The sequence below is a fragment of the Ceratotherium simum genome, chromosome 24 (genome assembly GCF_057802395.1).
Source record: "Ceratotherium simum simum isolate JZ-2026a chromosome 24, ASM5780239v1, whole genome shotgun sequence".
NCBI classification, from domain to species: Eukaryota; Metazoa; Chordata; class Mammalia; order Perissodactyla; family Rhinocerotidae; genus Ceratotherium; species Ceratotherium simum.
The window spans coordinates 36,451,379-36,468,571 of record NC_141923.1 but is presented as its reverse complement, the minus strand read 5'-3'; the positions used below and the strand labels follow the sequence as shown (position 1 = coordinate 36,468,571).

General features: G+C 38.7%; 1 protein-coding gene across 1 annotated transcript; it reads left to right on the top strand.

The window, feature by feature from the left end:
- The first annotated feature begins 5,496 nt into the window (after window positions 1–5,496).
- CCDC196 (coiled-coil domain containing 196) lies at window positions 5,497–17,193 on the top strand. Its single transcript, XM_004426254.3, has 10 exons — window positions 5,497–5,571; window positions 5,679–5,831; window positions 7,121–7,217; window positions 7,913–7,963; window positions 9,642–9,730; window positions 9,890–9,983; window positions 10,521–10,580; window positions 11,246–11,384; window positions 16,846–16,904; window positions 17,074–17,193. Exons 1-10 carry the CDS (start codon window positions 5,522–5,524, stop codon window positions 17,191–17,193), a joined length of 912 nt encoding a protein of 303 aa, XP_004426311.2. The 5' UTR covers window positions 5,497–5,521.

The window sequence follows — 17,193 nt, the reverse complement described above, 5'->3', positions numbered from 1 at the left end:
AGTTTACTGATTCATCCCTAAGGAAAAATACATGCCAGTATTTCCCTGAAGAAGCAACACTTTCTTTAGTACCAAATTCTGAAAGAAATTTATGATGTGTGGTCATCTGTGGGCAGCGGTTGTGGCTGAAGAGAGGTGGTGATGGAGTGATGTCTTGGATACTTTTCTTTACAAATGCAAGAAGGCTTCATAAAATTTTCTCAGGGCATCCCAAGTGAAAGGTGAAGGTGTGACACAAAATATGACTCAGAGGAGGCAGTCCTACAGATGGCCCAGAAAAAAGATGATTCCAGTAAGCAGCTTTCCATTGATGCGTTGTGATCTGAGAGGAAACCTTAAAGTGGTATTTCTCAAAGGCCAGTCCACCCATCACACACCAGAATCACCAGGGAGTGCTCTCCACATCTACAGAGAGGGATCTCTGGGGGATGAGTCTGGAAATCTGCTTTTACAAGTTTCCCAGGGGATTCCTATATACATCAGAGCCAAGAACCACTGCCCTAGAGCAGTGATCGTTAGGCTTTTTTTTTTTTGGCTTGTATGTTCTAAAAGAATTTTGAAAAGCTAGGTATCATTTCACATGCTTTTAGGTTGACATCTAACATTTTTTACTGCAAGTTTAAGTAGTCACAGAAAACATTTAAAAAGTGTATTGTAATATTGACATTTTCAAACAAATCTTTTATATCACTTTAAAATGTATACAATTAAGCTTAAAAACTCATATCCAATAAAATATAAATACATGAACAACCTCTTCCTTAGCAGTCAAAATTTTTACATTTTCTCCTTGAAGTCGTATTTCCATCCCACTTCCTCCACAGAATTTTATTCAAATGCAACATATTTTATGCTTGGAAGTCTTTTCTTTATCACCCTATCATACTTCTCTGTAAAATATGTATGTACATTGAAACTTTATTTTTTTATTTCATGTGACCTTAAGGTTCTAAGTGTTAAAATGTCTTCAGAATTACATTAGCCTAAGTAATTTTTAGGTATATTATTTTGGAAATGCTTCTATTAATTTGATGGGTAGATTGCTTTTCCCTCTATTTAGTTCAGGTATTTATAGGTGAATATTACTTATCATTAGAATAAGACAGACTCCAGCATCAGTTTTATTCATATTTTTTGCTTTATGTACAATACTCACTGAGAAAACTTGTTTCCATAATAAGTAGATGCGAATGGAAGGTGTTTAGTTATAGCAGTGTTGCTCAAATTTTTGAACTCCTTCTGAATTATAAGCCAAAACCCATATAGCAATTTATCATCAACATTTATTTTCGATAAATTTAAGGTGACAATTTGATTAGGTCATCCATCAATTTTTGTTGAAAGCAAAGAATTGGAAACCACCTGACCTGCAAAATAATTTGCAATCCAGTTATTAACCATCATTCACTCTCTTTAACCCCCACACCAACATTTTGAACTGTGGTTAGTTTAATGCCCTAGAGGTTTGTACATGCCCCCAAAGCAAATCACTGAAGTAAGATAAGTAAGTCATTGAAGTGAGATTTCAGATGGTTGAAAGGTATTCCATTTTAACAAGTGGGAAAGTATGAAGAGGATAGGGGAGATGGGAAAAGAGGCCAAGGGGCATTTTCAGGCAGATCCATTGTAGAAAAGAGCACTTGTGGAAATTGAGGATCCAGCAAAAGATTCCCTGAAAACTATCCTTGTTTCCACATTTCTTGAAAAGTGTTTGTGAAAGTTCACATAGCTCAGTTTGAAGACCACTGTACCGTCTGGACACAGTGAGAGAATGCATTACTTTCAAAAAGACCTCAACAATAACGCAGAGAATTCAAGAGTCCCTAAATTTATCTCAATCTTCTTAACTACCTGGATTCATTCCAACCATAGATGCAGCCTAGCTTAGGACAGCTATAGCAAGGGTTAAGGTAATGCAGAGGACAAAATGCTCACAACAAACAGCGCAAGGACATGTGGGAGATCTTGAAGAGCCTACAAGTTTTGCCATTATGATTTTGCCAGCACTTCTCTCCTTATTTTAGTTGATAAAATTCTTATAATCTCCTCAAGGTTTGAACTGGCTCTGGGTCAGATAGGGCCAGAAGGTCCTCACGTTTCCTCCCTTAGGAATTCCGTAATTTTGTTGCCACAACCAAAGCTGAGGGAGGCGAGGATAAGAAAGCTTCTCTCTTTTTTGCTTTAATGAGAAAATAATTGCCTCTACTCTTGGAGACCCGGCTTAATAAGACTAATCTGATTTTCTACTGGTAAAACTAACACTAAAATGTTATTGCTCTGAGTTCTCTAATTATAGCACAATCACACTTTTTCTTAACAGATACTAAAATCAAGTGCCATAATGTTGGATGAGGTCATTGTGAATAGTTTATTATAAGGCCTATTTTGAGGTACCACATGAGTTTCAGTGAATATTATGCAGTGACAGGAAACAAGAGAAAGTTTACGGCAGAAAAGAAATTATGAATTACTACTATAACTCATCTAAACAGTGCTAAATGCCCTCAAGTTATTTCACAGAAGGATATTCACTGACTATAACCTCCTGTTCTTCCACCCTAGACTCTTTAGACTCCACCCCTTCCTGATTTCCCCTCTTAGCCACCCCCTTCTTCATTTTTCTTCCCTGTGTAGAGCCTGAACACAGCGATCAACCTTTTGATGGATATTGTCACCGGCACTTGAACTTCTGCTTGTCCGTTCTGCCGAGTCGCAGCTCAGAGTCAAATAACCATCTGTTCTCTCTAGCATTGCTTCTAGTTTGTCAAGTACTGCTGGAAAAATTGTATGATTGCTGATTCACAGCATGACAAATCTTCATCACCCAAACTCACCTTGACTCTTAGCGCTACTTAGCAATCCTTTCCCATTCTTGCCTGGTTGGCTTCCTTTTCCACTGCTCGGGTGCTATTCCAAACATCGAGTCATTACTCTTCCAAAGTTGTCTACCATGCTTCCTCAATCAACAGAAGACCTAACATCCTACTTCAGGAAAAACTAGTGTTCAACTTCCCTCCTTTCCACTTCTAACAGTCATCTGTAGTTTTACCCTCCCTACCTCTGTCCCAGAGATAATGTAGTGTTTCAATTATTCCCTTTCAATACTGTCTTTTGGTTTTAAGCTCTTTACTATAAAGTCTGTGTACATTATTACAGGGCAAATGTTCTTCTTGGAAGTCATATTCCAAGTTGAAGAAACAAGCATCGGAATGTTAGGAAATAAAAGGTGCTGATTGGCTACAGAAAAGAGCACATCAGAATAGCAAGTGTTCTTCCACTTTCAATCATTTGCAAGCAAGGACAGAAAGGAAGGTGAGCTGGGAAGCTGCCTGCCCATTAAGTGTTTTACAATTCTAACATAATTCTGCCAACCAAATGTCACAACATGAAATTTAAAGAGGCCATGCTTTAGTGATCAATGCCATTTTTGTCCTCTACTATTTGCCACAACCTGCCACACTCGCAGTCTAAAAAGCCACTAATAATAATCAGTCCACTTGGTTCCTTCTTTTAACTGTGTGGAGTTTGCTCACCCTCATTCAATCCAAACTTTTCATGGGAACTCCTAGTGCAACCAGTGTGAAGTACATTGTGCTTCACCTGATATGGATGTTCTTATTCAATGTCATATTACTCTAGCCATCATACAAAACTTACAAGTGACACATATATGCTTTAGAAAAAGTATTTGTAGAGACTGCCTAAAAAGAAGTTTGGATGTAGAGGATATTTAGGGAGGTATATAGCATATCTAACCAAGGGCAGATCCAGGCTTTATGGGACCCTGAAATGTGTATAATTTGGGGAGTTCTCTCTTTCCAAAAAGGAAGAAAAAATTATAGATACAAAATGAGGTACAGGGCCTTTGGAAGAAGTCTGTGAAAATGAAGGACTCTGAAGCTTAAGCTTCATTAGCTTCGTATAATCCGCTTTTTTGTATTTGACCGCTTACTTAGGGCATTAAACAATACCCAAGCCCAAAACAACCAAAAACACACTAAAATGTAAATGCATGACTTGAGCCAGGAACTTCACATAATACTACATTTCACTCTCACAACAAACCTTTTTATTTACCATTCTCATTTTTATAAAAGTGGGAACTGAGACGCAGAGAATTTAGTAACTTGTCACAGTCAGCTCACTGCTCTCAATGAAGCTGAGATTCAAACCAAGATCTGACAAACTAAATCTTGTGTTATTTCCACTAAAATACTCTGCCTTTAAAGTTTCCCAAAAGACAATGAGTTTAAGTTACTTTGGAGAATGCCTCTAGAAAATGCCTGGAAATGCTCAGTTAATACTTGAAATTGACATTACAATGCACAGTTGAGATCATCACTGAAAATACTGCCCTAAAACTATGTTTAAAGGACATGAAGAAACAAATATGTAACTCTTGGGGTTGTCTTCTGCTCACTAAGTGACATAGATGAAGCCAGGAGATCTTAGGGTCTAGGAGAGATGTGGTTTTAATAAGGAGAGGAAAATGGAGGCAGAATCAGAATCTGGAGGTAAGTCTAGAATTACAGCCTCCCAGGAAAGGGCCTGGCTATGGAAGGATATATTGACAGTATGGATCTTTCACAAAGTATATCCTTTTACTACGTGTCCAATATTATTCTATCTTGCCATTGTGATATATCAAGTTTTAAAGAAAGGAAAATAATGACAATTGGCTCATATAGTATATTACTTACTCAATTTTATATCCATACCTTGTATTTGCCAGTTTGGTCTCTATTTTTAAAAAATATCCCTTAGAGGTATCCCCTCCTCCTCCTAAGATCCCCAGAAAGTACATGCTTTATCTTTGTCTTTTCCTCACTCACAGAATCCAGCACTGTGCTCTACAGATAGTAGACATTCCATGGAGGTTAATTGCCGAGGAAGATGATGTTGATGAGTTATTTTTGACAGGCCACCATTTTCTAACACAGTAGGAATTCCATAATATGGATGTGTTGTGATTCTGTCCTATTCAATCAAAGACTTCAGAGCAAAACTTTTGGCATTGGCTAAAGCTAAGGCAAGAACTTGATCAGGGGGCCAGCCTGGTGGCATAGTGGTTAAGTTCATGCACTCCGCTTCTGCGGCCCAGGGTTTGCAGGTTCAGATCCCAGGCATGGACCTACACACCGCACGTCGAGCCATGGTGTGGTGACATCTCACACACAAATCAGAGGAAGATTGGCACAGATGTTAGCTCAGGGCCAATCTTCCTCTCAAAAAAAAAAAGGAAGAAAAGGGAAGAAATTTTTAAAAAATCAAAAAAGCATCAATCAGATGTAATTCACTGTATTTTCAGTCAACAAGCTGTCATTGTTGTTGGAGTTACTTAAAAGACCTATTGATTCTGTGGTCTTAGGGCCTTTGTGACCTCAAGCTATAGCTAAAATCAGTCCAGTGCAACAGGAGTTTCAAGAACAGCAGCACAAAAAAGATGACTTAACTGAATGGAACAAGAAGGTATATTTTCAAGAAGACCGCTTTATTCTTAGAGTAGAAGTTTCCCTTCAAGATGACAAGCAGTTCAAACTCTCCAGGATCTTACTTGCCCTCAAAAACAAGGTGAGTCTTTGACAGAAGATGCCAAATGGTAACTACCCGGGAGGGAAAAGAGAGTCTCTATTATCAACCCACGCTAAATGAAGATATTGTGGTGTGTCTTCCCACAGAAGTTCTAAAATAGATGACAACTACTTGAAGGAATTGAATGAGGACTTAAAGCTAAGGAAGCAGGAACTGCTAGAGATGCTTAAACCTCTAGAAGATAAGAACAACCTCTTATTCCAAAAGTTAATGTCTAACTTGGAGGAAAAACAAAGAAGGTAAGGGCTCCCTACTCAGGATTTCCTAGAGGGAAAAAGGCTGTAGAACTTTAATCCATAGGATTTTCATAGCAATGAAAATTTATATTTTTTAAAAAAGGTTTAGACATTCAGCTATAATAGGTAAAGAATTTGTAACCACAAAATCAGAGTAGCAAGGAACCTTTTATTTTCTTTTAGTAAAATTAAATATGACTCAGCCCTCATCTCATGGGGCTACAGTTATTCTTCTCCCTAGGGTGTCCATCCCAAGAAACAGATAAGAGCTTTTAATATCTTCAATCTATCTTGGTCTCACTGATACCTCCTTATTCATGTTTGTGGAATCACATTAGGATAGACGACTGCTCTTCCAAGCCAAGCAGTGGAACGACAATCTTTTCTGAGCCTAGGAGTCCTCTGGATTAGGGTCTGGCCTCTCTAAATATGCTACCCAGTTGAGGTTTTAACTCTTCACTAGGGCAGTCACTGTTCTTGAGACCCACCAACTCTCCGTTTTCTTTCTAGTCTCAGAGAATCTCACCTTAATGAGTCTACCTTCATTTTCTACCCTTACCATAAGCATCTCAGGCAAAAGCCAGGCAGAAAGTCGTGGTCGAGCACCAGCTGCTTACAACCCAGAAACTCAGACTTTTCTCGGGACAAGAGAACACAAAGGCTTGCTTCTCTCCTTATAATTGAGAAGGAAAAAGTACAATGAACATAAACATAAATTAATTATTGCCTTGAAAGAACATCCTCTCTCACAGTCAAAAGACTTGGTATCGATTCAGATTTTGTTAGAAACTTCTTGATGGCTTGGATTCTCTTGGGGCTACCGTAAGGCTATAAGTGGTTTCCCCAACTAACTCAAATGTCTTTATATGGAGAAGCAAAGTGAAGGAGATGGACAGATATGGGGTAGGGAATAATTCTGGGATTTACCCTGAAGACAACAGGTTCTTTGACCTTCTTGTTCACAGGGGCAAAAGTGCCCCTTACTACCCCAAAAGTCATACACCAAAACTTTCTTCTGAAGGGGTGGAGAGGAGTCTCACTGGCTGTTGGCTCTCTAGGTTTTGAGCGTTAAAGAGCACAGAATTCATTATAGAGCACATAGCTAAAATAAATGTCAGTTAGGAATGGAATTATCCTATAGAGACCATCTATGGCCAGAAGGAGTCCCCTAACTCCTGTGTTTTCAGCTCCCATCTCACTCCCGTGGTAGAGTGCTTTCTGACTGGTTGCAGATTATTAATATTCTTCTCTATGAAGTATTATGTTGTATGATGTTTCTGTCTTCCTTCTAGTCTGCAGATCATGAGGCAGATCATGGCAGGGAAGAGGGGTGATGAGTCTGCAGTCATGGAGCTCATTAAAGAAGCAGAAGAGATGAAGCAGAATCTGGTAAGGTGTTGGTGGGCGCTCCAGGGGATGGCCTCCTGAACAGGGCTCAATTCCATTGCTGGTGTCAGATGTGGAAGCAAAGACAGTGCTCGTCTCTAGCATCTGATGCTCCAACACTCACGTCTCCTTGATCTAGAAAGTCCAGGGTGATCCGAAGGGAGTCAGATGAAATGTTGGAAAGAACAAGGATCGGCTAGCAAAAATTCTTTTTCTCTGGCTTTTTAAAAACCTTTTCATCTAGGGATTAATGAACATGAGCATATTAACACTTCACACTTCAGAAGGAATAGAGAATACCCATCAAAGTAAAAGAAATAGTGTGCTCTGAGAGATTCTTGTAAGATTTTTTAAAATCAACAATGTAAAGGATCTTAAAAATTAGAAATTAGTGATCTAAGCCCCAGAGAAATTACCATATGATTAGAATATCGTAAGTGTTGTATGAGGAACTCATTTCTACTGATATCATACCATAATTAAAGTTATTCAAAATTATTATTTTTTTATTATCATCATCATCAAACTCATCTCCCATGTTCCTGGATTTTGGACTAGGCCCATTCATTGCCTTCCTCTGTGGGTTACTATGTCCCTGAACCTCTTTCCTTCCTTTACTTAGTAATTTCTTCCAACTTGAATTTAATGACTAGACAAACACATGTTTCTGTTTGTTTGGTTTTTTCCCCCTCCAACAGGAAAGGAAAAACCAGATGCTTCGGAAGGAAATGCAGATGCTATGGAACAAGGTGTGCCTCTAAGGATCTCTTGAAAGCATTGTCTTACAATCCATAAAGCAAAGAACTTGCCTTTCCTCTGATCCCCACCCTCATTTTCTCATGTCTCTGCTCCCACCCATGCCTCATTCCAATCCATTCTTTGCACAGCAGCCAAAATGATGCTTTTAAAACAATCAAATCGTGTCACTCTTCTTATGAGAACCCTTTACTCCTTATTGTGGCATGATCTGGCTCTTGCCTACCTCTCTAGTCTCCTCTCATGGAAGTCCTCCCCTCTCCCATTGGCCTCCTTGTGATTTCTCAAATATGCCAAGACCTTTCCTATCTCAAGGCTGTTGCTCTTGCTACATCCCTGGCCTGAAATGCTATTTTCTTATCTCATCCTTCAGGTACCTGCTTAAATGTCACCTCCTCAGGGAAGCCTTCCTTGTTTATTCCATCTAAAATAGGGCACCCTGTCTCCTACTTTCTGTTATACAACTCTGTTCATGTCCTCCATAACACTTTTTATAATATAAGCTTATTATAATTTTTATTTTGTTATGGCTATTATTTTACTTGTTTCTAGTCTCCCTGCCCCACCACCACCCCCCCGCCCCCCCGCCCCAGAGTATAAGCTCCTCCAGTATCTGATTTGCTTTGTTCATTCCTGAATCCCTAGCACATAGCACAATGCTTGGAACATAGTAGACAATCAATAAATGTAAGTTGAATGAATACCTAATTCTAATTCCCCTCTGATTTTGCAATAATCATGGTCTTGTTTAAGGTAATAATAGTAGGGCCTTTTGCTGGAAAACCAGGCAGGGGTGAAAATTCCTTTGTGGTCTAAGTCCTTGGGATCTGAGTGCTTTTTCACAGACTGCAAGACTAGAAGAGCAGGTTGTGTCTTGTGATATAAACAGGTGTGTGGTGTGCTCTCTGACTGCTTTTTTCATCTCACCTTTCTGCAAATAATCAGGATACCATCAAGCCCTGCATCTTGTACTGACATCTGCTTCTAGCTCTCAGTGGCAGCTACATATCAGTTCTATGAATTGTCAGAAGTTTCAGTTCCTGCGTTCTTGAGGCCTTATGATAGGAAATCTGCCAGCACAATTCCTCTATCAAAATCCAGCTTCTCCAGAGCTCCCGTAAGACTTTTTATAAGGGATATCCATATACCTTAGCTTTTGATTGACTTTCCCTACCCATATTTTTAGACAGGAAGAAACGGAGAGAGAAAAGCAGCATGCCTAGTGGTTAAGAACACAGGCTTCAGAGTCCAAGAGACCTGGTTCAAATTCCAGCTCTGTACTTTCCCAGCTTTGTGACTCTAAACAAATGACTTAGCCTCTTCAAGTCCCAGTTTTCTCATCTATAAAATGGAAATAAATAGTCCTGTGAGGATCAAATGAGAATGGTTGTAATGTACTATAGTATAACTAGAGTAATGCAGTAAGAGGCTTACAGTAGGAATTGGCATATAATAAGGGGTCAGTTAATAGTTTTTATTATTATAAGGTATTCTCAAGGAACCAATGGAAGGGTTCATTCCATTCTGAACCCCCTTTGGTGGCACGCTGTTCAGGTTGGGCCCTGAGAATTTGCTGACTGGCAAGAACCAAAAGCCTTGGCCCGTATTGGCTTTCCACTTCCCTCACTAATTCCCACCAGTTTAAAGCTTTGCCAAAATGTCTCTCTACAGACATTCGACACAGAAGAACTCGGTGATCAACAAAAAGCACCACAGATAAAAAACAAGGCATACTTGCAGGACAGAAAGGCAAGTGGACTGCATGGTACTTAGAATTTCAAGGTTGTTGGTGCCACACAGCTGGAAACAGCCTGTTGACAATCAGGGCTAGTGTGGGTAGGCAGATAGGTAGGATCTACCTGGGCCTGTAGGGTACATTGGATTTACTGTCTGCTGAGACATTGTACTTCTGTCCTGAGACCTCCTACTCCTTTAGCTTTCTTCTTTCATCCCAGGAAGACCAAGAATGAACTGGAGACATCATGTGCAGAGAAAATGAAGGAAACAAGGAAGGTGGCATGACCTTTCTGAACTAGAATGGCTTTTAGAGCTAATAGATTAGAAATCTTTAAGGTAGCAGTAATCTGCCTAAACTCTGGTGTGCTCTTGAACTGATGCAAAATTTTATAGGCGATCTGGTTCCCTTGAGATATTATATTCAAGTCAGAGTGATACTGCAAGTTTCTGGGAAATCATATTAGCTAGGGCAAAGTGGGAGAAGCTGTACCAACAATGACAGCTCTGCAATAGCTATTGTGATGTCAAAACACTTGTTAATTTGTTTTTGAACATTTATTTAGAGGTATTATGCTTGTGACTAATCTTCCCATAACCAACTCATTCACAGAAAATGATCCTATTCATTTAGCTTTTAGCTTTTGGAAAGTGGGTTGTACAGGTGAGGCCAATTAAGAGAGCTGTGTAGTTGAAACCAATTTATAAGTGAATCTATGACACCAGATTTTTGCTATAAAGTCTTTTCAGCATATTGAGAAAACTGATTTCTGATCTCAATTTACTTTGTCACCCAGAGGCTCTTTCTTCCACCAGGAAAAGCAACAGAGGAAAATGCCATGGGTCAGGTATCAGGAACAAGCCAACAGTCTTCAGGTACTAAGGTCTTCCAAGGCTGGACATGGGGTACAATTTCGTTCATACAATATAAAGGCTTTTATTTTCATAATATTAAGCCTCATTCCCTCATCTGGATTACCAACTGTCCTGCTAAAGGAAATGTTTCATGGGGAGATTGCTGGACAGAACTATCTCCAGCTTCCCCTTGAGTAACTTGGGATAAATAGCATTTTTTTGTATGGTCTTGATTTTGTTCTATGTGAAATGGGGGGAAAAAATCACATGTACTTTCTGCCCAACTTATCTTTTTTTTTTTTTCCTTTTTTTTTGTTTGCTTTTTGTGAGGAAGATCAGAACTGAGCTAACTTCCGATGCCAATCCTCCTCTCTTTGCAGAGGAAGATTGGCCCTGGGCTAACGTCTGTGCCCATCTTCCTCTGCTCTATATGGGACGCCACCACAGTATGGCTTGACAAGCGGTGCATCGGTGCGCACCCGGGATCCGAACCTGCAAACCCCGGGCCACTGAAGCGGAGCATGCACACTTAACCGCTACGTCACTGGGCCGGCCCCTCTGCCCAACTTTTAAAGACTAAGCATGATGGGATCATTTTTTAACTTCCGAGTTAAAAGGATCTGGGTAACTGTGGATTTAGACAAGCCAATACTATATGAGTAGTTTTGAAAAATGTTCTCTTGTAGAACGACTTGGGCAAAGCAATTGAGCTGAGAATTGAAGCCTTGAAGAACTACCAGAAGGCCAATGACCTGAAATTATCACTGTACTTACAGCAGAATTTTGAGACAAAGCAAGCATTTTTGAATCCTTCCGGGTCCCAAGGTAGGTAGAGTGTCATAGGCACACAGTTTGAGGTTTGTTCTGTTTTATTTCACAGTGGAGATCCCATTACTTGTAAAGTGATCAACACAATGCCTGGCATGCAGTAAGTTAAATGTTAGTAGTGTTGTAACAAATGTTATCACTATCATCATTATTATTATTACTCAGAAGCTCTTGTACCAAAGTTAGGATTCTTCTGGAGAAAATGAAATTTTCCTTTGTAAAGACTAAGTAATATATTATGTACTTAGCATATGTAGTTGATACATAGTTGGCACTTGATAAAATATTAGTTTCTTCCTCATGTGCTCCCCATTCCTAAGAATTATAGTAGTTTGATCCCATAAATCTTATTGGAATAAACTCTGCTACTTCAGAACAGAAGGCCAAGGAGATACACATCTGATGATGGTTGTGAATTTCACCAATCAGATATTCCTCTGGGAGTTTCACCATTTTCCCCCAAAGGATTTATGACATCATTAGAGGAAATCATATAGTTTACCATTAAAAAATAGAATAAAGGAATGGCTTCTGAGGGGCAGGAGGCAAGGGTTCTTAAATTTTCAGAGATCTATGAATCTGAACTCTGTATTTTAAAAAAGAGATGTGCAATGAGAAATCATGGCTAAGGAATGACAATGTTTTATCAGCATCATTATGCATATCTCTAATTTCTTCTCAATCTTATTCCATAAAGGGCTTGAACAGCTTATAAAATCACACACAGCACATAAGATTAAATATATAGATGAGTAAATCAAGGCAAAGGGAAAATAAGTTGGAGTCAAGTAATATACGAAAATGCATAATGGAAGTACTATATAGCTGGTAAAGGTAGGTTTCAAACTTGGTTCTGAATTTCCCAGAAAAAGAAACATGGATTTACAGCATCCACAAAATAACAATAAACCAATTGCTCAGGAGAATCATAGCTTTTACTGGTACTGAGACCAGAGAGAAATTTCTCCTACAGGTCCTTATCATGGGGACAGGACACTCTATGTGTGTTATAGTAATTAATGTCCTCAACAATATTTCTAAAATGAATTCAGAATCTAAATTTCCTAAGCTGTTTCTTATCTGTTCCCTGGCACAATCTGATAAGAAATTATTAATTTGAAATTTTTAAAAACAATGGATCAGCTTAAGATGATTTGGTCCAGGTACACAGCACTCTGCTGGTCTGACTTGATCCATATGTAAAATTTAGAAAATCTAGGAGTTCGGATGGACTACCTATCCTTCAGCTAGTATTCCATTCATATTTTTCTTTTAACTGTTGTTTGATAAGAACTGGACAGCAGAAAGCTTGAGGTTTTCTTCTCCAGTAAGAACCTGGAATACAACCAAAAGCAATATAAAGTCACTAAGACACAAATTGAAAGGACAGAGGAGAGGAGGGTTAGGAAGAGGACAGATCCTTGTTTTATTTCATTTAAAATTAGCTGAAGGCCATCTTGAGCGATCCATAGGGTAAGGAGCCAAAAATCTTTTAGCTCCAGATTCAAATCAAGCCATGATTAGTAAATAGTGAAGGGTTCCATTTAACTTGATCATCTCAGGAGATTTTTTCTCCTTGTTTGCAGAACATTAAATCTGTGAACTTGGAACTGGGACAGCCCGAGATCAACACCCTCTTTTCTCTTCTCTCCTTTTATGGTGCTGGAGAATTAAGTGATAGGACACTAACTGTTCAGTTACCACAAATGAATGCAGGCACAGGCATGAGGGACCCATTGCTCCTGTGTTTTATTGATTGCGCATTTATTGAGTACTGATTATAGGCCAGTTTCATTTTCTAACACACACACACATACAAAATCTTTGGGTTTGTTTGAGCCCATGTGTATCTGAAATCTGAGTCCTAGATTTTGGTTATGTTGACTTATTTATAACCTAGTGTTTGATTATTGAAAATAAAACAAAAGAAATATTAGTTCTCTTCATAGAGGGATTTTCAAAGTAATTATGTTAAAATATTATTGCCAACAGTGATATGACAGGGAGGTGGTTTGGTGGTGCTCAGTGTTTCCCAACTTCTGTGTCACTTGGACTGTTGTTTACTCGATGTTTTCTGTTTAGATTGACTTCTCTAATTTCTTAAATGCATTCCTTGAAAATAAAATTTATATTACTGTTTTAAATGAAAAACCAATATAGTTTTCTGTAATAGTAAGTATACAGAAAACAAAATCTTAATGTTCTAACAAGATGCTGAAGCCTGAGGCCTGTTTTATCTTTATCAGGAAATGAGATTAGCAAGAGGTAGAGAGTTTTAAAGAAAACCAGCACCAAAATAGAGCTTTCTTCTTGATGCCATCAAGTTTGAAGGAATTGAAAGGAAATAATGTTCTCACTGTGATTTATAGTATTTAATGCTGTGTTCCAGCACCTACTAAATTTATCTAGGAGGCCACTTAAAATAATCTCACCATCAAATTTTGGGAAATAGTACTTTAACTGAAAAAGCACTGGATTTAGAGTGAGATTTTGAGGTGCAGGCCTTACTCCTGACCTGGGCAAGTCATTTTAGTGTCAGGGTTTTTGCGTATCTAAAGCAACCACAACACATCATACAGCATGTTGAAAACATTTGGTTTTGTGTAACCCTCACAATGACTCTATGTGGTAGGTACTATAGAATAAGAAACAAGTTCAGAGAAGCCAGGCTTCTGACCCTATATCCAAAGATGATATCCATATCATCTCCTAGAATGTGCTATAAAATGACAGTGTTGAAGTATGTGATTTCTCATGACTCTTCCACTTCTAAAGGCTATGATTCGAATCCAAACTTATCACTGTTTAATGTGTAATCCTCACAGTGAAGAATCATACTTCCTAAAGTTAATCTGTTCCGTCATAGAACAGTTCAAAGGGGTCGACAGATTTGTAATTCTGCATTTAGCCCAGTAGGTGGCACCAATCACATCCAGGCTTCTAGTCCACAAATAGTGGTAATTCAGGAAACATGAAATGCTGTGGGAGGATTGGCCTTCTCTTACCCTTGGATAAAATGTGCTACATTTATATGTCAAATGAAGAAAGAAAAATTATTGATGTTTTTTGTCATGTTCCTTGGCACCAAGGTGTATTACTGGCAGCCTTGATTAAACCATATTAAATTCAGTATTCTTCCGCATAGTCCTTACCTATCATTCTGCTCCCTGAACTACCCTTCCCTCCATTCCAACAACAGCCACTGCCCACTTCCTCCACAATCCCTATCTAATACTGTTTTTTTTCTACCACAGATAAATTAAGTGATTGAGACACTGAATTAAAAAATGGGTTGGCCAATTGCACAGGGTGGTGATTTTTTTGAAGTTTAAGTACTTACTAGTGTTCCTGTCTAGTGTTCCTTTTCCTCTAGTTTCAAAAGAATTGAATTTCACAAACCTGTCTGAAAGAAAGGTAGAATGTAATTTTGGACGCACCTTAGGGTATAGGTCCTTCTGTTCTAGGCATTTCCAAGTAGAGGGAGGGTTTCTCCGGCTGCTCTTGGCCAAGAATCCCTCCTCCCACATCAACTGTCCTGTGTGCTGATTGGCTGCATTGCAGTGGTGTGATCTATGTAGCCGGCAAAATACTATCCTGTGTTAATATTACTGACTTGGTTACACTTCAGTCAATCTCTACTTGCAAATTCCCTTGAGGCCCAGATTGTAGGATTGCCATCATCGTCAGTTTTATTTGTTTAGCATACTGTATTACGTAGTCTTATAGAAGAGGAAAACATTTTATACCTAGGGTGAAGTCTTTCCTTTTGGTCTTTCCAGAGACGGATCACACTTGAAGGGATTTTCTTTCCCACCAGTGTAAAATTACAGTTTGACCCAGAGTGTATGGCAGCCCTTCCCTGGCTTCTGTGGAGTCAAGAGAGCAGTTCGTGACCTTTGGCAGTCACCTATCTTAGAGAGCACAGGCACCAAACAATCTTTAAATTCAGCTGACTTTCCCATCACACCTTCTGGTGTTTAAAGAAGAGATTTACCTTCAGTAATAATAGAACTTGTGATAAGACATTCGATTCTGATGTCCTTCTTTTCTCTCCTCCCCTATAACCACCCCCCCCCCCCCCGGCAAAAAAGTCTTAGCATTTTTTTGAGCTCTTTTGAGAAGAAGCTAAAGGTTGGATGTGAATATTTTGCTACACTTATAAATTCAGATGAAAGCCCAGTGAGGTGGGAAACGAATACTCTTGAGACCTTATTTACTCTCTAACTCCCTCTGTTCCCAAAGCAAGTCATTCTTCCCAGCTGTAACCTTTACTTCGCTTTAGTGTTACTCTTCCTGATGGCTGAAATGCACACCAGCAGGTGCTGCTGAAAGGAAAATACTAGTGTTAAGCTAAACTGCCGAAAGGCAGGGGCGGAAACCCATAGCTAGCTCAAATCTAGGTCCTGGATAAATAATATTGCTCTCAAATACAGGCTTTTTTAAGCTTTGAGGCAACTTGAACCTTTTGAATGTCAAGGTTAGGTTTATGGTATTAGTAGGTTATGAAGTTAATTTCTAACTATGTCATTCTTTCACTCCCTATAAAACCCTGCAGAAGTCCAGTCGGGGAATAAAAATCCTCTTTCTTAAATATAAACTTTGAAGGTTAAAAAAAAGAACTATACTTTTATTAATATTATGACTATTTCAATGAGTGACAATAGGTTCCAAACTTTTTGCATCACACACTCAGGAGAGCAGCATGTCTAGGCTGGAGTTCTCATATTTAGCAAATAGAAAGAGGAAGCCCAGTTAAATTTGAATTGCAGATAAATGATAACTTTTTAGTATAAATATTTCCCAAATATTGCATGGGACTTACTTATACTAAAAATTATTTGCTGTTTATTAAAATCCAGATTTAACTGGGTATCCTATATTCTAGTCTGGCAACCCCAACCCAGGGCAGACTCACCACAGAGCCTATTTAGCACCTTACAATTCTCCCTTTTCCCCTTTTTATTGCCTCCCTTCCCCCTCTCTATCTCAGCCTGTCATTCTCTCTGCTTCTTTTTTCTTATCTTGGCCCCCACCTTTATCTTTTGTTTGTTCTCCACTATCCACAGTTGGCCATTTTTGTGGAATATGTATCTGGGTTATCCGAGGGTGTGTAGATGTGTATACGATTTATCATCCTATTTCTTCATTTAAAGTTGTGTTAGAAGTGCCTTTTGTAGGCTCTCAAATAAAATTTTTACTTGCACGTAATCCTCAAGTGATTTTTTTTTTCCTGTGGGACATGTGTTCTCAACAGAAAAGTTTGCCACTCCAACTTTAAAAATATTGTTGGATGAAGTTATTTTTTAAAACAATCGTTAGAAAGTCCACATCCATGCCAATACCAGAGTCAGTCCTACAGTGATGTGATGCTGTGATGAATGTTAATAGCCTTGCAACTCAAAATAAAACTAGTTTTTCTCTCAAAGGAAGCTCTCATTTTCCTAATGTTTTCCACCAGGTACTGTGGGCACTACAACTATGGGCAGAGCAACTACTGGCAAAAATGAATCTAATTTGGTGAGAACTATTTTCATTTTCAAAATCATTTTAAAGGCTTGAATAGATGAGGGTGTAGATTTCTGGAATGCGTTTGTTAACGTACATTGTAATATAATATTTTTAGAGGATTTGCAAAGTGAATGCACTTTGATGTTTTAGCTGTCTTTTTTTTTTTTTCCTGTCTTAGACAATTCTAGGATCAAAGACCTACACAGAACAACAAAGAGCGAAAGAGAATCAGTTTGATGATATAGGAGGGAGGCTCTTTTTTCTGAAGTCACTGCCAGATGAATCTCTGAAGGATTAG